The 22,064-nt window shown below is 41.8% G+C and overlaps 1 protein-coding gene across 1 annotated transcript; it reads left to right on the forward strand.

Moving 5' to 3' along the window:
- Positions 1-12,956: 12,956 nt before the first annotated feature.
- LOC110698390 lies at positions 12,957-13,502 on the forward strand. Its single transcript, XM_021875810.1, has one exon. The coding sequence runs from the start codon at positions 12,957-12,959 to the stop codon at positions 13,500-13,502; it is 546 nt and encodes a 181-aa protein (XP_021731502.1).
- The last annotated feature ends 8,562 nt before the right edge of the window (positions 13,503-22,064 follow it).

Genomic DNA, 22,064 nt, shown 5'->3' on the forward strand with positions numbered 1-22,064 from the left:
CTTAATCAATTGTGATGTAGTTGTGATTGTGTATGTCCTTAGGAAAGAGAGATAAGAGTTGAAGCAAAATGAGAAAAAAAAAATTAAATTTTGAGGAGTTGTGGTCGAATAAAGACCAAAGACAGAGAGCCAGCGCGATTTCGACGCGGTAGAGGAGCGAGCGCGAGAAGAGAAAGGCACGGGCGCGCATCAAATAGGCGCGGGCGCTCCAGTTCTTGGGTCACAAATTGCCTTCATTCCAGAACATATGAGCGATTTTGTCGCGCCATAGGAGCGGTTCGCGTCATCATAGGAGCGCGGGCGCGCCTGACTCTGTCGCGGGCGCGCCATCTGCTTGATCTAAAAGGTCTCCGATTCCAGAACGAAGGAGCGATTTTGTCGCGACTAAAGAGCGGCCCGCAATATCAAAGAGGCGCGGGCGCGTCAACAGTTTGGTCTAAATTCTAGGGAGTTAGAGCTATTTTGTCGCGATTTAGGAGCGGTCCGCGTATACAATGAGGCGCTGGCGCGCCTGTATTTGTAGCGGGCAAGCCTTTCTGGGTTTCAGAAAAAAATTACGGCTTCGTCTCGGTGCCAGCATGCGAGCAGGTATGCGTGGTGCTGGCCAGCGTAGTGTGCTGTGCTGGGCGCAGCATGCTAGCACCAAGCGCCAGCCCAGCCCTTGATGCCACTGGTGCTGTGTGGCGTAGGCTGCTGCTGGGCAGCGATGCAACAAGCCTTAGCCAGCCAGCCCACTGCTACCTAGCAGCCATGGTGCGCAATGCTCCATGCTTGGTTGGGGCTAGTTTGCTTAATTTTTAAGCTATATAATTTTGCGAAAATTTTGCCGTTTTAAATAATTTATGTGATTTTTTTTTAACGAGGTTCAAACCTCGATTTTCGGATTTGCAAAAATTTGACAAATTATGGGTTATGCCGACTTAATTAATCGAATTAATTAAGTATGGATGCGGAATTTAGTGGGAGCTTAATTGATTACGTGAGCAATTTGCTTCTAGAAATAATGAATTCAACAACTTTGACTAGTTTTAATTAGGCGCGTTAATTGGATTAACCACCTAAGTTAGTTACTAGTTTTGCGTGTTTAATTATGTAATTCATAATTTGCATGGGCCACTCATAAATAGTGAATGGGTGAATGGAAGATTGTTTTCAAAACAGGTTGTTGAAAATGGCAACTAGTGGGTCCCGACTAGGATAGAAAATACGGACTGCGTTCCGTTATGTATTTTTGTAAATCTAAATACGGTCTGCAAACCGTTAAGTATTTTTGTACTATAAGATTAATCTTAGTCGTTCTAGCTAGTTATTTTATTTTGGCCAAGATGTCTTAAGACGGCGTTTTGATGAAGACGAGCCAAGATGAAGACCCATGGAAATTGAAGATTTCAAGGGGTCATGCTAGTTGCCAAATGCATCAATTTATGCTTTATATATTATTGTTATATATGAATGTTAGATGCATGTCTAGGATTTCTACATGTTGCGACGATTAGTTAAGTTCACTTAAATCAAACCAACATAGAAACCCTAGGTCCCTTAATAATATTGAGCTAAAATTTGTCGTTCCAAGAACAACACTTACCGAACTAACGCGCGTATGTGATGGGCTACGCCAAAGAGAGGTCTCACTACTTCCCTAGGAACGTAAGGTTTACTAGGTATACAAGTTGTCTTGGTTAAGCTCAACGATATCAGTAAGGAGTCCTTAGATGTCGTGGCAAAAGAGATAAAATTTCAAGGATGCATTAGATGCGACATTTTATCAAACCGAGAGTAGCTTAGAGCTATTAGCAATTGGATTGCTTACCTTAAGATATTTAATGATTAAGACAAGCCAAAGCATGCTTAACCATTTCTTGATCTTTGGGATCTCGAAATCATTTTATTCTCGCCTAAAAGGGACAATTTAATAATGCGTGGATAAAATGCTCAATAAGATTGAAAATTTGCATGAACGCTTTTAAATTTCAACTTATTGATTTATGATTGGTTTTTCATTTTAAATTCTTTCAATTGTAGAACAATGTCTGCAAGTAACTCAAACAACAACCAATTCTCTTTACGCTCAATTTTCTTGATTGACAAAGGAATTTGCGCATTGTACTAATGCAAGAGCAAAAGGAATATGTCCTTGATGAGGAAATGCTCGACGCTCCCAATGAGGAGGTCACTCAGGCTGCCCTTAACCGATGGCAAAGTGCAATGGAGCAAGAATGTCTGCCGTCTCCGTTGGAACTCTCAGTTTGTCATTGCCCTCTGGGCTTATTTTAGAACTGAACAATTGTTATCATGTTCCTAGAGTTACAAAAAACATTATTTCAATATCGGCGTTGGACGCCAACGGTTTTGAATTTTGAATTAAGAACACTAGTTGTTCATTTTATTTCGATAATGTTTTATATGGTAAAGCGTATTCAGAAAATGGTCTTTATGTGCTTTCTCTTGACAAACAAGTCTATAACATTGATGATACCGCCAAAAAGTCTAAGACCATCGAGTCGAATCAAACCTACTTGTGGCATTGTCGTCTTGGCCATATTAACGTCAAACGCATCAAGAAACTTCTACAAGAAGGTGTTCTTGACTCATTCGAATTAGAGTCGTTTGAAAATTGCAAATGATGTCTAATAGGCAAGATGATAAAACAACCATTCTCCAAGTTGGGAGAAAGGGCAAGTAACTTATTAGGTCTAATACACACGGATGTATATGGACCAATGAGTACACCCGCAAGACAAGGTTACCGATATTTCATACCTTTCACCGACGATTTTAGTAGATATGGCTATATCTATTTAATGTCGAATAAATCTGAATCCTTTGACAAATTCAAAGAATATCAGAAAAAAGTTTAAAATCAACATGGCAAGAAAATTAAAGCACTTCGATCGGATTGAGGTGGAAAATATTTGAGCCATGACTTCGACGATCACTTGAAAGAAAATGGTATTCTTTTAGAGTTGACACCTCCCGGAACTCCTCAATGGAACGGAGTATCCGATCGGAGGAATCGAACCTTGTTAGACATGGTTCGATCAATGATGGGTCTTAGTGAACTTCCTATCTCTTTTTGGGGACATGCGCTACAAACCGCAGCACTAACACTGAACCGCGCTCCGTCAAAAGCTGTTGAAAAGACTCCATATGAATTATGGACTAAGAAACCTCCTAGGTTGTCTTTTCTCAAGATTTGGGGATGCGAAGCATATGTCAAGCGATTAATTTCGGACAAACTTCACCCTAAATCGGATAAGTGTTTCTTTGTGGGATATCCAAAAGAAACCAAAGGGTATTACTTCTACAATAAATCTGAGAACAAAGTGTTTGTTGCTCGTGATGGTGTCTTTTAGAGAAGGGACACCTTTCTAAAATGACAATTGGGAGGAAAATCGAACTCGATGAAGTTCGAGAGGACGAGCTACAATGTCAACCTGATAAAACTGACAATCTAAGTGCTTTGGAGTAGCTGAGAAGATTGGTCAGAATCAAACAGACAATGTAAATGCTCAACCTATTACCCTTCGTAGATCGTAACGGCAAAGATCTCAACCAGACAGATACCTTTGTATTTTCTTAACCGATGATCAAGACATCCTAGTTATGGATGGAGATGAGCCAGCGTCATACAAGCAAGCTATGACGAGCCCCGACTCTGCTAAATGGCAAGAAACCATGAAATCCAAGATGGACTCCATGTCTGAAAATCAAGTCTGGGACTTGGTGAATTTGCCCGAGGGTTACACACCCATTGGTTGCAAATAGATCTTCAAATTGAAGACAGACAAGGTCGGAAATGTATCGATATACAAGGCTAGACTGGTGGCAAAAGGTTATAGACAAGTCCACGGGATTGACTATGATGAAACATTTTCACCGGTTGCAATGCTAAAGTCTGTCCAGATTATTCTAACGATTTCTGCATATTACGATTATGAAATATGGCAGATGGATGTCAAAACCGCCTTCCTAAATGGGATTTTGGAAGAAACTGTGTACATGACACAGCCATAAGATTTTGTCGATCCGAGCAACGTTGGAAAGGTTCGCAAGCTCAAGAAGTCCATTTTTGGACTAAAGCAAGCCAGCAGGAGTTGGAATCTGCGATATGATGAAGCCATCAGCAATTTTGGTTTCATCAAGAATCAAGATGAATCTTGTGTATACAAGAAGGTCAGTGGGAGTGACATCGCATTCCTAGTCCTACATGTCGATGACATACTGCTCATTGAAAACAACACAAAATTACTAGAGTCCGTAAAGGGCTGGTTGGGAAAGTGATTTTCAATGAAGGACTTAGGAGAGGCACAGTACATATTGTGCATCAAGATCTACATGGATAGATCTAAGAGGCTGATTGGATTGAGCCAAAGTACTTACATTGATAAAGTACTAGCAGGATTCAACATGGAGAATGCCAAGAGAGGGCATCTACCCATGTCCCATGGCGTAACTCTCAGTAAGAAACAGTGTCAACAAACACCTGTTGAGCGAGAGAGAATGGATCAGATTCCATATGCTTCGCTAATTGGGTCGATCATATATGCCATGATATGTACCAGGCTAGATGTCTCGTATGCCTTGAGTGCTACGAGCCGATACCAATCAAACCTAGGAGAGGCGCATTGGACTGCGACCAAGAATATCTTGATGTACCTGAAAAGGAACAAGGATAAATATTTGGTTTATGGTGGCCATAAAGACCTGGTTGTTGAAGGTTACACCGACGCTAGCTTCCAGACTAACAGAGGCGACTTCAAGTCACAGTTAGGGTACATATTCTGTCTGAATGGAGGAGCGTTTAGGTGGAAGAGTGCCAAGCAGAGCACAACTGCAGACTCTACAATTGAAGCCGAATATTTGGCTGCTTCAGAAGCTGCTAAGGAGGCTGTTTGGATTAGCAAGTTCATCTATTAGTGAACTCGGTATTGTACCCTCCATCAAGGGTCTGATAGATCTCTATTGTGACAACAATGGAGCTATCGCTCAGGCTAGAGAGCCGAGAGAGCACCAGAAGGTCAAACATGTCCAAAGGCGATTTCACATGATAAGGGAATGGAAATCCGAAGGTGAATTCAGAATTTGCAAGATCGGCACGGATGATAATGTGGCCGATCCTTTGACTAAACCCTTGCCTCATGTGAAACACAACAAGCACATTGAGGCAATGGGAATCAAGCACATCGGAGAATGGCTTTGAAATTCTCTGTACATGTGTTTTAATTAAACTAGTAGTTTTAATGTAGACACTGTATTGAAACCATTCATCAATAGGGTAACTTATTTTGTGCAAACTTATCATTCGCTCCATCACTATTTAATTGTGGTTTTGAATTAAATAATGAGTCCATTTGATTCATGAAAATATTCAAAACAGGGTATCAAGACCATGTGTTGGATAAAGAAACACCTGTTAAGTTAACATTGAATATTTAAATCGAAAATTATCCCTAATCGAGGTCATCTAACTGATGGACGATTGATGACCACCATAGATTAGTGTGTAGTATGATTTACATCACCGTTTCTTTTGCTGCAAGGACATGATGGTCATAAATCATTTGCACAGGTGCTAGTTTGGAACTGCACTGGATCGACCTATGAGAGTACTTTAAGAGATTCAACTGTTTGGTACCGTAGTTCAGCATTTTGAAGAACAATACTAATGAAATAGACTGGGAGATGGATTCCATCTCTTTTAATAAGGAGAATAGCACTGAGATCATGGTTTAAGACGTCTAAGTACATGTAAAGCGCCTCCTTTGGTAGAGGGCTTATAAGCGTCGGTAAAGAGTGTAAGTGCTCTTTCAATTTTTGAAAGGCCGCCTCAACATCCTCCCTTAAAGGAATGGTGTCCTTCCAAATAGTGTATTATTCTAATAGAGGGTTTAGAATTATTACAAAGCTAATTCTTTAGTAAGGTCAAGTTATCGGAATGCCTAGGTGGAGGCCGCTTCCGATCAGTAATATTAAGGTATAATTAATATTACAGCTTAATCTTAACTGAACCCTTCGAGTCGAACTCCATCGAACAACCGATCTGAGACGACCAATTAATCCGAGGATTTAATGAGTCGACGGAGTTTTACGAATACAGACGTTGGATATCGAGCCTAGGTGATGAGTGACATTTATGTCTCTCTTAGGGTAATCTTTTCTAGTAGTTTTAGTAATAATTCGGTCCATTTTAGTATGTTTTTGCTATGATCCGCCTAGTTTGAGTATTCTACCTTTATAATGCGTAATGTGTATTCATGTGGTTTAGGTAGTCTGTACTCCCCTCCCCTTTCGTTGTATTACGCTTTGCCTTCCTGTTCCATGATTGTAGGTGTACGCCGTTGATTCGAAGATGGAAGGAACAAGGGAAAAACAAGAAGTATTCCAGACCAGACAAATGGATCGAGCGCGCCACCTATAAGCGCGGGCGCGCCTCTCTTGAGCGCGGGCGCGCTGATGAGCTGGACCAACAATTAAATACCCACTTTGGAGTGGGCGCGCATTTCAAGGAGCGGTCGCGCCATCATTTAACGCGCGGGCGCGCCTGATTGCTGCAGATTCAAATCCTGAATTCAGTCCAATCAACAAAAGGGAGGCAAAACGACTAACTTTGGACAACTTTCTATCATTAGGATATTTTTTAGCATAGAAACCTTGGAGGAGAGCTTTTAAGGAATTTTTCTAGGTTATTGTTTTATCCACTTTTGTATTGAACAATCTTGAGAGTTTTTAGTGTAATTTCATTGCCCATCAACAGATTTACTCTTAGTGTTGAAGAAGTATTTTGCAACATTGATGTATGGTCAAGCTTGGAGATTGGACGATGTATGGTTCTTTATTTGGATTTCAATGAAGGTTTTGGTATATTTCTCTATTTTCTCTTGTTTTTATGATTAAAGTTTCTACCTTTGTTAGTTTAGTTGATAAAAACCTTGTCTTTCTTACTATTTCATTGGTTATAATGTTGCTTAGTATGATTGTAGTTGTAGTTATGGATAGTGAGTAGTTTCTTGTTGCTAGGGGTTTGGTGAAGATATGCTTTGAGTTTGATGTATGTTAGGCTAGGTTAATTTGGAATATTTGTGATTAAATCTTCCTTGTGCTTATACTTATTAGCCACTCCATGTTTATGGCCATATGCATATTGTGGTTGAGTGACTTGAACTAAATCATGACGATAGTGTGATTTAAGAATAGTCATTAGGTGATTGATTATTGCATAACCTTAGATTGTATGCCTTATGACGATAGTGTAAGTGTATGCTAGCTAGGATAGCTCTTAATCCCGATAGGTGATTAGAGAGTATTCTTGACATTGCCTTGTATGAGTTGCTTGGGTTACATGTAAACCTATTTTCTGATGCCTAACTTCGTTGAATTCATAGCATGTTTGATCCTTCCCCCTATTGCTTGTTTTAATTGTTATTATATCCCCTTTAGTCATTACTTTACCCACCATACTTCTTGATCGAACTAGATTAACATTAGGAGATAAATAGCGGTGCTTAATCGTTTCCTTGTGTTCGACCCTTAACTTGCCTCTATACTCTTTTAGTTGCATGTTTAGGACTACAAATATCATTTGATAGAGGTGTCTTAGTAACGACCTAAAATACCGCCTGTCAAATTGTCGCCGTTGCCGGGGAAACGGTTTCCATTGTGTGTTTATTTTCTTGTTGAGACTAGTTCTTTTCCGCTCTTTTGTTTTTCCGTATCTTGTTAGTGATCACTTTCTGCCTAGATTTGTATGTGCACAGGAGGCTTAATTTCTCTAAGCCTTTGGTTTCCATAGACCTCGAGCTAGAGCATACTCTAGCCCAATTGAGGAGACAAACAAGGGAGAGAGGTGAAGACCCACTTCAAGAGGAAGTGAGAAGTTCCCCTACCCCATCTTCACCCACTTCAAGTGAAGAGGGTGAACCATCCACAGGCTCAATTCCCAACCCATTTGCCAATAACCATAATCAACAAAGCATGGCTAATCAAGGAAACATGGGTGATCAAAGGTCACTAAAGCAACTTGGAGCACCCGAACCATATGCCTCTCAAAGTGGGGTCTTAGCCCCCACCACTCAAGCAAACAATTTCGAGATAAAGCCTAATTTCATTTCAATGATAGAGAAGAGGCAATAAGATTGATGATGTTCCCGTTCTCACTCATGGGAGCGGCGGAACATTGGTTGAACAAGGATGTTACCCCCGGTTCCCTCACAACTTGGAATGAGGTAACTACGGCGTTCCTAGGAAGGTTTTACAATCACAAGAAAACCGCCGAGGCTCGCTCAAAGATTCAAAGTTTCCTCTAAAGAGGTGGAGAGTCTCTTTGTGAGGCATTGGAGAGATTCAAAGAGTAACAAAGGCAATGCCCACACCATGGGATTCCTAATTGGCAAGTTCTGCAAACATTCTATGGAGGACTCTCCCCTCAAAGCAAGACTAGCCTTGATGCTGGAGCCGGAGGCCCAATCATGAACAAAAGGGAAGATGAAGTGGAGAGTATCATAGAAGATGTTGAGCGCAATTATGAGGATTGGTACGAAGGTTAGAGGGAAGCCACTTCTAGCAAAGGAACGGTAAAATCCGTCGAGCAAACTAATGCCATCACAAATCTTTCCAACCAAATGGCAAAGATGGCGAAACAAATGGAGGAGTTCATGAAATCAAGTTCTCAAAATACTTCCTCCCCTTCTCCCAAGGGAGGCCATGGTATGAATCCTTCTACTTCTTCTCCCTCTAATTACAATGCCATGCCTCCCTGTTGTATGTTTTATGATATATGTGGAGGCTATGATCATAATTCTCAACAATGTATGTCCATATATATAGGTCCCCCTCCCCATGAAAATGATGATAATGTCGAAGATGTTAATGCCATGAATTTTGTGCCCCGTAAGGGAAATTCTGGAATGCGGCCAAATTGGAATCAAAACCTAAACCGTGGTTGGAATCAAAACCAAGGTTGGAATCAAAATCAATGGAATAAAAGTGGTGGTGGTTATCATAACCAAGGCTAAGGTAAGGGAAACTCTTCCAATTACAATGGAAGAAGTTACTCAAACCAAAGGCCCAATTGGAATCAAAACCAACATCACTATTCCAACAACCAACAACGTTTTAATTCCAATCAGGGTTCCGGGGGTAATATACCTCAAAATGCTTCTACTTTCTCACAAAATAGTAGACCCCCCGGTTTTGACCAAGTAAGGCCCCATTCTCAAATTCCCCATACTCAACCCCTCCAAATAGAAGCCCCTCCGGATCCTATGATGACTATGCTTCAAAATTTCATTAAAAATCAAGTAAACCATAATAAGAGTCAAGAGGAAGAAAAGAAACAAATCAAGGCACACATGAAAATGCTTGAGACCCAAATCTCTCAAATTTCCCAACCAAGTTCTTCATCCTCCCCTTCTTCATCTTCTTCTTTACCTAGCCAAGGTGTCAACCCCTAGTCTATGTATGCCATTACTACTAGAAGTAGGAAGATCCTTGAGAGTGATTTAAATGTTGAGAAGAGTTCCGATGTGGGGATAGGACTTGAGGTTGAGGATGAGTCACCAAGAGAGAGTGAGATTCTAGAGGGAAGTGCCGGAGGGAATGAGAGGGGTGAGAAAGAGAAAGAGAAGGAACCCGAAAAGGAGAGCACCAAAGATCAAACACCTTTACCCCTTAATCTCCAACCTAGGAATGAGAGGTTGCCTTTTCCCCAAAGATTTGCTAGGTCTAGGCTTGATGTCCAATTTGGAAATTTTTTAGATGTAGTAAAGAGCTTGCATGTTTCTATACCCTTTGTGGATGCTATGAAAAAGATGCCACACTAATCTAAATTCCTAAAAGACCTCCTGAATGGAAGGAGAGAAGTCGAAACCGTTAGCCTAACCGCAAATTGTAGTGCTATTCTCTCTAGTAAGCTACCAACCAAATTACAAGATCCCGGTAGTTTTTCCATCCTTTGTTCTATCAATGAGGTTCATTTGGGGAAGGCTTTGTGTGATCTAGGTGCTAGTGTGAGTTTAATGCCCTTCTTAGTCTACCAAAAGCTTAATGTGGGAAGTATTTCACCTACAAACATCACCCTCCAACTTGCGGATAGGTCCACAAAATTGCCTATAGGGAAAGTAGAGGACATACCCCTTAGAGTTGGTAAGTTCACTTTTCCGGTGGACTTTTATGTTCTTGAGATGGATGAAGATGAAAGAATTCCTATAATCTTGGGTAGGCCATTCCTAGGTACTTCTAAAGCAATTATTGATGTCAAAGAAGGTAAGATGACCTTGAAGGTTGACAATGATTTTATCAAATTTGATTTGAATAAGGTAATGAGACAACCTTCCTCTAGTAATGAATGCTTTAGAATAGATACAATTGAAAACTTGATGAATGAGTTTAGATATCCTCATATGCATGCTTCTAATGATCTACTTGAGAATGTTTTGTTGAATGAGAATGAGGTAGGTGATCAAAAGGAGATGCAATTATATGAAGAAATGCTTGATGAGAAAGAGGAGAAAACCCCCGACCAAGAGATGCTCCAAACATATGAAGTCTTCCAAGTAGAAGAGGAGGAAATCTCCAATGGTGAGGGAGCTCCGAAGGTAGAATTGAAACCTCTACCTTCGGGCTTGAGGTATGTCTTTTTGGATGCTAATGATACTTTTCCGGTCATTGTCAATGCTAACCTCACGGAAGAGCAAACCTCCTCATTGCTTAATGTTCTGAAAAAGCATAAGAAGGCTTTGTGTTATACTCTTGATGATCTTAAGGGTATAAGCCCCTCCCTATGCTTGCATAAAATCGATTTAGAGGAGGGTGCTAGGCCGTGTAGGCAACGGAAAAGGAAACTTAATCCTCCCATGCAAGAGGTCGTGATGAAGGAAGGTTCTAAGCTACTTGAAGCGGGGATCAGCTATCCAATCGTTCATAGTGATTGGGTGTCCCAGGTTCAAGTAGTGCCGAAAAAGGGAGGTATGACGGTAATGGTCAATGATAAGCAACAATTGGTCCCAACTCGGCTTGTTATGGGTTGGCGTATGTGTATTGATTACCGCCAATTGAATGCCAATACTTCCAAAGACCATTTTCCATTACCGTTTATCGACCAAATGCTTGAGAGGCTTACAAAGCATGCCTTTTATTGCTTTCTTGATGGTTATTCGTAATTCTTCCAAATCCCAATTGACCCAAAAGATCAAGAAAAGACCACTTTCACTTGTCCCTACGGTACTTTTTCTTACCGTAGGATGCCTTTTGGTCTTTGTAATGCCCCGGCTACCTTCCAAAGATGCATGATGTCAATTTTTAGTGAAATGATCGAGGAAGAAATGGAAGTTTTTATGGATGACTTTTCCGTTGGTGGAGGCACATATGAGAAGTGCCTAATGAATTTATCTCGTTGTTTAGAAAGGTGTGAGAGTGCTAACTTGGTGCTTAATTGGGAGAAATGCTACTTCATGGTGGAAAATGGCATTGTTCTTAGCCATAAAATCTCCCAAGCGGACATCGAAGTTGATGGTGCGAAGGTTGATGTGATTGAGAAGCTTCCTCCTCCCACAAATGTGAGAGAAGTGAGGTCCTTCCTTGGTCATGCCGGCTTTTACCGCCGCTTCATCAAAGATTTCTCTCTGATTGCTAAGCCTCTCACATCTCTCTTGCAACAGGATAAAGAATTTGTATTTGATGAAGCTTGTCATGAGTCATTTTGTAGGTTGAAAAAGGCTCTTTGCACCGCCCCCATAGTCCAAGGACCGGATTGGTCTTTACCATTCGAGCTAATGTGTGATGCAAGCGACGAAGCCATTGGATCGGTTCTAGGACAAAGAAAGGATGGGAAACTTCACGTTATATACTATTTGTCCAAGACTCTCAATGATTCTCAACGGAATTATACAACCACCGAAAAAGATTTCTTGGAAGTTATTCATTCATTTGAGAAGTTTAGAACCTACCTCATTGGTTCTAGGACGATAGTGTATACCGATCACTCGGCTCTAAAATATTTGATAAGCAGGAAGGAGGCCAAACCGAGGTTGTTGAGATGGGTCTTGGTCCTTCAAGACTTTGATTACGAAATGAGAGATAAGAAGGGAGCCGAGAACGTGGTGGCGGACCACCTTTCTAGGTTGGGAGGTGCAAGAATACATGAAGACGGTTTGCCAATTGAAGATGCCCTAATGGATGATGTCTTATATGCTCTTGAGGCAAAATCAGAGCCTTGGTATGCGGATATTGTGAGCTACTTGGCTTGTAGTGCCATACCTCCGAATTTCACTCCTCAACAACATCGAAGGCTCAAGCATGAAGCAAAGAAGTATATATGGGATGACCCCATGTTGTTGAAGAGAGGGGTAGATGGACTTCTGAGAAGATGTGTTCCTAATGAAGTGTTCCAAGATGTGCTCTCAATGTGCCACTCATCCCCTTGTGGTGGTCATATGAGTGCTCAAAAGACCGCTTCCAAGGTTTTGCAATGCATGCTCTTTTGGCCATCTCTATTCAAAGATGCTTGGCAATTTGTTAAGACTTGTGATAGGTGCCAAAGGATGGGGAACATATCAAGGCGTGATGAGATGCCCCAAAATCCGATTCTTGAGCTAGAAATTTTTTATGTTTGGGCAATTGACTTCATGGGCCCCTTCATCTCATCCCAAGGAAACCAACACATTCTAGTTGTCGTTGATTATGTTTCCATGTGGGCGGAAGCCGTGGCATCTCCCACCAATGACTCAAAGGTGGTCATCAATTTGTTCAAGAAAGTCATCTTCCCAAGATTCGGTGTTTCTAAGGCAATCATAAGTGATGGAGGTTCACACTTCAAGCACCATACATTCAACAAGCTTCTTTCATAGTATGGTGTATCGCACAAGCGAGGCCTTGCTTACCACCCCCAAACAAGTGGTCAAGCGGTGGTCACAAATAGGGAGTTGAAATTCATCTTGGAGAAGACCGTTGCTAGAACAAGGATGGATTGGTCTAGTAAGCTCATTGATTCATTGTGGGCATATAGGACCGCCTTCAAGACTCCTATAGGGACTACCCCCTATAAGCTTGTTTATGGGAAGAATTGCCATTTACCCGTAGAAATGGAGCACCGAACGCATTGGGCAGTCAAGGAAATCAACTTTGATCTCCATAGTGCGGGTGAGAAAAGACTTCTAGAGCTTCATGAGTTGGAAGAGTTGAGAATGAACACCTATGATAGTGCAAGCCTCTACAAATTAAGAACCAAGGCATGGCACGACGCTCAAATTTCCAAGAAGGAATTTGTGGAAGGACAAAAGGTCCTACTCTACAATTCAAGACTCAAGCTCTTCCCCGGGAAATTGAGGTCTAGATGGAGCTGTCCATTTCAAGTATCCAAAGTCTTTCCTTATGGCTCAGTTGAGGTATTAAATGACAAGTACCCTCCATTCAAAGTGAATGGGAACCGTCTTAAGCCATACTATGAGGGTCAACTAATCGAGAAGCCGGAAAATTTATCGCTCATTGATGTTTTCAAATCACCATGATTCTTTTGTGAAGGGCATCAAGCTAATGACGTTAAAGAAGCGCTTACGGGAGGCAGCCCGGTTTCTAACTTTTTATTTATTTATTTTATTTCCCTTGCCACACTTGAACTAATCTACCTAACACTTTTCTTAATCAATTGTGATGTACTTGTGATTGTGTATGTCCTTAGGAAAGAGAGATAAGAGTTGAAGCAAAATGAGAAAAAAAAAATTAAATTTTTGAGGAGTTGTGGTCGAATAAAGACCAAAGACAGAGAGCCAGCGCAATTTGGACGCGGTAGAGGAGCGAGCGCGAGTAGAGAAAGGCACGGGCGCGCATCAAATAGGTGCGGGCGCTCCAGTTCTTGGGTCACAAATTGCCTTCATTCCAGAACATAGGAGCGATTTTGTCGCGCCATAGGAGCGGTTCGCGTCATCAAAGGAGCGCGGGCGCGCCAGACTCTGTCGCGGGCGCGCTATCTGCTTGATCTAAAAGGTCTCCGATATCAGAAAGAAGGAGCGATTTTGTCGCGACTAAAGAGCGGCCCGCAATATCAAAGAGGCGCGGGCGCGTCAACATTTTGGTCTAAATTCTAGGGAGTTAGAGCGATTTTGTCGCGATTTAGGAGCGGTCCGCGTATACACTGAGGCGCGGGCGCGCCTGTATTTGTAGCGGGCAAGCCTTTCTGGGTTTCAGAAAAAAATTACGGCTTCGTCTCTTAATTCCTCACAAACTCCCTCAACCCTCACAAACATAACCCACCTCCCTCATTACCTTTATCTCTCTTCGCGGCCGCTCTTCACCACCCATACTCAATATCCGTTGCCACCATCTTCTACCATCCCCATAAATCAATCATCCTCAAAGCTTCAATCATTCATCATCATCACCGTTTCTTCATCACCAAAGAAAGCAAATAGGCATCCTCAACACCAACTGCAACGAACTTCTTTGCTACTCAAAATCTTCAACAATTCGACACCAAAGCAGCAATTTATTCGCATAAAGGCAAAGGTATTCAAATTCCTTCGTTAATTATTCTCTTTTAATTAATTTTAAAGCAAGGATTTTGGTTATCTTAGGTTATTATCGAGATTTCATTAATTATTGCTGAAAATATTGCTGGATTCTGTTGAAATTGTTGTTGGATATATTCGTTGTGTTAGTTGGATTATTATTGCTTGTAGACAGGTACATTGTGGTTTTGTGGAGGTTAAGGGTGGAAATAGCTAGGAGTTGGCTTTGAAAAAGGAGTGAAAAAAGAAAAAAAAAGAAAAAAAAATAGAGAGGTGGGTAGTCATGAGTCTAAGGATTGGGAAGAAGAGAAAAACTGCAAAGTGGGGAAAATCGTCCCAAAACACAGAGTCGGACCAATCCAATGTCTTACCCACCTTAAAATTCTTAAACAAAAGCCACTCCTCCATATACTCTGACATGAAAAAACGAAAGTTGTGACCTTTTAGGCACTACCATCGTGGAGACATGATAAAACTTGGGATAAATGACGATTTGTGGATTCTTTTTTACAACCTTCAACTAGGGTCATTCGTAAACTCTTCATTCATGACCTACCAAGAACCCACCTTAGATTTTTTCTCGTCTTTTCAAGTTGACACACTAGAAGACAACGACTTTCAGATATCTTTCCAACTCTTCAACAACCCCCACACCATGTCACTGGCACAGTTTAACCAAGCCCTGGACTTTCACTCAGATGCAGACCTCCTCTACCCGCTTTATGAGAACTTTAGGGAGTTTAGTGAGTACGCTTGGTGGCGTTCCGTTTCAGGTAAAGATGAGTTTCATACCAGGACTTCCATAACCAGTGAGATTTGGCACCCTGTCCTTAGGATCCTACACCGTTTATTAGGGTATTCTATCATTAGTAAATAGGACCTAGAAAAAATGACTAAGGAAGAGGTCCTTTGCCTGTGGGTAGCCACAAAAGGAGAGCATGCACGGAGGTTGAATTTGGGATTCCTCTTTATGCAAACTTTCCAAGCCATAGCAAAGGGAAAAAATCCAGGGGAGATACATTGCAGGGCGATGGTCACTAGATTGGCCACCAAGTTAGGTTACACTGACCTTCTACCTCTACGCACGGCCGTAGGTAGTAGTGGGGATATTTACCTTGGACCAGCTTTGCTGCTCTGATTTTATTACTCCCATGGAAAACCCCAATGCTTTTAGGTGGCTAGTTAGAGGAGCCCACCATTGTTTCCTCCCTAAGCCTCACTTCACCTCCCTCACGCATCAGTCCTCTAATGTGTGGAGAGTTTTGAGAGATAGCGGGCGAGTGCCTGATGTTGATGGGGACAATGATGTTGGGATAGGTAATGAGGAGGAGGTTCAGGAGCAGCAGTAGCAGCCGGTTACCCAGCAACCCATAGGTACAGGTACATTTCAGCTATCTGACATAGCTAGACAGTTGCAAGTGATTTATGAGTCACAGTAAGGCCACCATCTACAACAGCAGGCCCTCTATGACTCAGCTGTGGGTAGAGGAGAGATTGCTCCAACCGTGAACTACCCCAATTGGCCGCCTCAGCACGGCCCTGTTCCTTCTTAGGGGGAGGGGGGACAATCTCCCCACTTACCCCTACTGGCAAGGTCCTTCTGAGCCTGGTAGGGAGCTCCGCAACTTCCTAGAGGACGGGCAGTACGATTATCGTGTGCCCGGCGGGTGTGACTTTAGAGGGGACCCTGCTTACCCCTATGTGCATCCTGATCACCCCGCCCCCCTGTATTCCCAGTCTGAGGACGCTCTCTCTGATCCTTTGCCTAGTTAGCAAGAGGATCTTTACAGAGGTCACTATGGTTGGCCGCCGGGCTTTGACGGTGGTTGGGGCCTTTTCGGCCCCCCTAGTGGCTTCACTTATGACGAGCCGCCACGTCGGCCTAGCTCACCTAGTGAGCCCAGCTCTAGTGGCTAGTAGGCTACGTCCCTTGAGTATATCTCTCTCCCCTGCTTTTGTATGCTTATTTTGATGAGTAGGAGATATACTCTTGGTAGGGAGTGACTTGGCTGGGATTCTTACTTGCTTGCCTACCGGTCTTTAATTGTTTTACTTGTACCTTTATGTTTTTGATTCTGCTGAGTTGCATGACTGTTTTTTTTTTGTTGATTTTGCCCCTGTTCACTGATATTGTTGATGAGTTTTTGATATGGTTTTGTTGATGATGTTGTTTTAGGGACGCTTCTCTCGGTTTGATGGATACCGGTGAGTCCGCCCCCCCGTTTTTCCTGTTGATGATGATGATTACTGGTATTCGCCGACATGGCGATTGACCAGTGCAGGTGTGTATATATGGTTCGATGATTTTTGAGGTAATGTTGATTTTGGAGGAGATCTAGAAATTTTGTCAAGGGTAGATTAGTTTATAGTGAAGCAAAAATAAAAGTTTACAAAAAAAAAAAAAACAGCCGAATGATAGTTGCATTTTATTTCTTTTTTTCATTTTTCATTTTTCATTTTTCAACCTTCATTAAGGCTAACCCTTTTGTGTATATAATTTTTTTTTCTCTTTATTTGGATACTCACCCCTTTTAGGATGCATGCTTTCACTTCGGATATGCTCACTTGGGCGTCATTTCGGTAAGATCTTTCTTTTTCTTTTTTTTTCTTTCCTTCACTCTATTTTTCGTTGGTGTGCTCTAGGATAGTTGTAGTTTAACGGAAGTTGAATGGTTCGAGGATGTTTGCTATTAACACTTAGTGTGTTCCTGCATTTTGAATGTCTTTATTCCTAAGGATTAAGAGTTTCCGCATTCTTGGATTGCCATTGGTTGACTCTAAGATATGTCTATGCTAAGGTATTTGTGCTAGAACTCGTAAGGCCCACTGAACCCAAATTCGCTTGTTTGTGGTAAGAAGGTGTTGCCCTCATTGGGAGATTTGAAGCCCTAAAGGTAGTTTTTGTAACCCGAGGTGAGTTTTACTGTTCAAGCCTCCAACACTTATTGTATGAGCGGCATAGAATCCTTACCAAGGCATGCTTAGATCGAGAACTTGATGTCTAGCTACCCGAGATCGCGACCAATCTAAATCTAGGGAGGACAAATGCATTTTCTTCGGTGACTATTTTTCTTTTCTAGGTTTAGCTTTTCTTTTGTTGCTTCCTTGTAATTTCATTTGCATATCCCCCTTTCTAGCCATGTTGAGCCTACACCTCCTTGAATGTGAAAGGAATTGTGTCTTTCCAACAAGTGTATTCATCCGATAGAGAATTTAGAATTATTACAGAGCTAATTCTTCAGTAAGTTCAAGTGATCGGAATGCCTAGGTGGAGGCCGCTTCTGATCAGTAATTTCGAGGTACAATTGATATTACAGCTTGATCTTAACTGAACCCTTCGGGTCGAACCCAATCAAATCACCGATCCGAGTCGACAGAGTTATACGAATACAGACGTCGGAAATCGAGCCTAGGGCGTCGAGACCGAGCGTCGCAAAATCACAAGCAACAAGTATGAGCGTAGCCGTAGCTAGGCTAGGCTAGCTCGTCGCAAGCCTTGGTGCACCATGTGTGTGCTAGGCGGGACCATGGTGTGCTAGGCACTATCGCAGCCTAGGCGCGGCCTGGCAGCCTATCGCAAGCAATAGGCGCACCTAGCAAGCCATCGCAAGCACCAGGCGCACCAGGGGCACCTAGCAACCCATCGCAAGCACCAGGCGCACCATCGCAGGAACTGGGTGCTGCGTGCGTGGGTGCCTGACATGGCAGCACCATCGCTGGCACCATGTGCTAGCATGGGTGCCTGGCTCGCATTGACGCACCATGTGTGTGCTTGTTTGTGTGCTAGCCTTCGCATGGAAATACCAAGCATCGCACTATATGCGAGGGCCTGGGCGCCTGCATAGTGCTAGGCCACGCACAGCAGCCCAGCATCACCACGCACCAAGACTGCTGTGTGATGCATGGGCGTGCGTGTGGTGCGAGGCCAATGCACGTTGCGCATCATGCGTGGCCAGTGCGAGAGGTGTTGCGAAGGGTTGTGCATGGTGTGCGAAGCTAAGGGGGGGGGGCCAGCATGCGTGGCTCGCTAGCAGCACGCATGCTGGGAGTGCGAGGCATGTGCGTGCGTTGGGGAGTGCTAGGCAGCCAGCAGCGCGCAGTAGCTAGCACTGGCCAGCACCAGCGCCTAGCACAGCCTAGCACCAAGCATGCGAGGCTGCTGGTCAGGCACATGCTAGCTGGCGTGCTAGCTGGCAGCAGCCCAGCACCCCTTGTGAGTGGCGGTTTAAGGAGAGGTGGGGACCAAAGCCACCAAGCTTCCCTTCGGGAGCAAGGCAATGGTCCCCCCCGTGGGATATGGTGCTCACCTAACCTATTCTCTCCTTTTGCCACTTGTTCGCTTGTGATTGCTTTTGCATAATTATTTATTTTGGAATTAAACAAATTATTGGAATTGCACATGATCCCACATTGATCATGAAAAGGGGTTTCAAGTCCTCATTCTCTATAAATACCCACTTAGTTGGGATTTTGAGAATATATAACCTTGAGTGGAATTAAAAAGGCAACTCTAAGAAAGAGTAAACCTTTGATTCGTAAAACTCATAGTTATTTTGTCCGGGTCTTGACTAACTTCAAGACTTACGACGCTCGGGTTGGGTCGAGGGTACGATCCGTCGGAGATCTCATCTTTTCGGGATTTTGAAGTAAGAGCTCTTTGGGAGCGAAGCACGCGTCAAAGGCATAATTCTTGTTCTTAATCTTGTTTGATTAAGTTTATTATGCTTGTTAACTGCTTTAATTAAGGGGTAGTTCTTGGTGGGTTTCCTTCCGCGTAGTGTCGGGTTACTACGAAACCTTACAGCAGTATCAGAGTCACGCTCCTTTTAATTTTTGCAATTATTGTTTAATTAAGGTGTTTTAAAAGAATTTATTTTTCTGGTTCATGTTCATCTAATTAGATTAGATGCTCGTTTTAATTATTTTTTTAAGACTCGATTTTATTTTCGATTTGGCTGTCGAACCCAGATTTTGGCTCAAAAATAGTGATTTTTGGGTGGAATCGACATTCTGGAACTGTTTCAATCCTTATAGGGTTTTCCAGAAGCTAAATTCAAACCAGAAACCCAATTTTTCTGGGGTTTTTCGTTTTTCAACGAAAATTTTAATTCTTTTTAAGCCTTGATTAATGCAACCATTACAAGGTTAGATTAAATGCATATTTGCATCACTAATCTACAGGTTTTAAAATATCCTTGAGCATAATAATGGAGTGTTTATTAGTGCTTAAGTTGATATACCAATTTATCACATAAACTTGTTTTTTTCACAAATTTTGCAAATAAATTGCAATAAGGTGTGAAAACTTGTTGTGATTTTGTATTTTAAGTTCCCAAATAATATTAAAGTTCTAATCTTTAAAGGTTTAAATGACTGGAACCCTAACTCTAAATTCCATGTTGAACAAAGTTTGGATTTTTTCATGTTTGGTTGATTAAAATCCATCAAGTTCAATTACTTGTGAGTAAAATTTGATTAGTCTTCATATTGGAAGATGTAATCTTGGTATTTTACACAAGTATGCAAGTTGGAAAATTTTATCATTGGATGGTTAATTTATTTTTCCAACTCCCATTTGTCAAATCCATTATTAATTTGCATATTGGCAAGATTAATTTTGGACATAGCTCATTTTATTTTAAGCATAAAATTTGACCTAATTTTTGTTCAAAATTGAAATTTTGGATAAATTTAGGCTTGTGCACCAATAAAATAAATTTATAAAGTTAGACTTAATTTTATTTTATTTTATTTTTTCTCAAATTGATTCTAAAATAGAATTTAGAATTAATTTATGTCACACGTAAATCGGGATTAAAATCCCGAGTGCAAATCAAGGTAACACACCCAAGTGCCACCAAGGCTAGCCGGGCTGCCTGTGGTGCGCACAAAGGTGAGCCATGATGCTGCTGTGCATTTTTGTGTGGCGGGGAGGCATGGTTGATGTGCGTGGGCAGTGGCTAGGGCTGGCTTGCGAGGGATGCTGCTTGGCAGCAGGGCAGCAAGCATCAGCCCAGCGCACCACGAGCATCAAGAGGCGCCTGCCCAGCAGGCCAGATGCTCGCAGGCACCAGCATGCTAGCAAGCATGCGCAACATGCTTGCAGGCAGCTGGAGCTTACAGCGGTGCTTGCTAGGCACAGCAAGCCTCACCCACGCACCATGGCACCATGCCATGGGCTGCCTAGCAGCCATGGTGCGCAGCCACCAAGGGTTTTCTTGGGTGGTTTTGCTTAGTGTTTGAGCTATGATTTTTGCATTATCCCGTCTTTAAAATATTTTTGGTAATTATTTTAACGAGGCTAAAAACCTCGATTTTCGATTTTGCAAAATTTTGACAAATTATGGGTTATGCTGACTTAATTAATCGGATTAATCAAGTACGAATGCGGAATTTAGTGGGAGCTTAATTAAGTGCGTAAGCATTTTGCGTTTAGAAATAATAGATTAAACCACTTTGACTAGTTTTAATTAGGCGCGTTAATTGGATTAACCACCTAAGTTAGTTACTAGTTTTGCGTGTTTAATTATGTATTTCGTAATGGGTGAATGGAAAAGATTGTTTTCAAAACAGGTTCTTTGAAAATGGCAACTAGTGGGGCCCGACTAGGATAAAAAATACGGACTGCGTTCCGTTATGTATTTTTGTAAATCTAAATACGGTCTGCGAACCGTTAAGTATTTTTGTACTATTAGATTAATCTTAGTCGTTCTAGCTAGCTTCTTTTATTTCATTTTGGCAAAGATGTCTCAAGACGGCGTTTCGACGAAGACGAGCCAAGATGAAGACCTATGGAAATTGAAGATTTCAAGGGGTCATGCTAGTTGCCAAAATGCATCTATTTTATGCCTTATACATATTGTTATTATATATGATCGCTAGATGTATGTCTAGGATTTATATTATGTTGCGACGATTGGTTAAGTTCACTTAAATCAACCAACGTAGAAACCCTAGGTCCCTTAATAATATTGAGCTAAAATTTGTCGTTCCAAGAACAACACTTACCGAACTAATGCGCGTACGTGATGGATTACGCCAAAGCGAGGCATCACTACTTCCCTAGGAACGTAAGGTATACTAGGTATACAAGTTGTCTTGGTTAAGCTTAACGATATCAGTAAGGAGTCCTTAGATGTCGTGGCAAAAGAGATATAATGTCAAGAATGCATTAGATGCGACATTTTATCAAACCGAGAGTAGCTTGGAGCTATTAGCAATTGGATTGCTTACCTTAAGATATTAAATGATTAGGACAAGCCAAAGCATGCTTAACCATTTCTTGATCTTTGGAATCTCGGAATCATTTTATTCTCGCCCATAAGGGACATTTTAAAATGCGTGGATAAAATGCTCAATAAGTTTGAATATATGCATGAAAGTTTTAAATTTCAACTTATTGATGTATGAATGGTTTTTCACTTAAAATTCTTTCAATTGTAGAATCATGTCTACAAGTAACTCAAACAACAACCATATGTGCCCGGAACTCCCCGAGAAATTGGCCTTTTCCTTAAACTTGGTCAACTTCAAGGAATGGGAGGAGGAACTCATGAGAACTCTCCG

This window comes from Chenopodium quinoa, unplaced genomic scaffold (assembly GCF_001683475.1).
Source record: "Chenopodium quinoa cultivar QQ74 unplaced genomic scaffold, ASM168347v1, whole genome shotgun sequence".
Taxonomy (NCBI): Eukaryota; Viridiplantae; Streptophyta; class Magnoliopsida; order Caryophyllales; family Amaranthaceae; genus Chenopodium; species Chenopodium quinoa.

Bases quoted from the DNA above. Each gene is read 5' to 3' on its own strand.
- LOC110698390 (XM_021875810.1), top strand. From the start codon at position 12,957: ATGGATTGGTCTAGTAAGCTCATTGATTCATTGTGGGCATATAGGACC.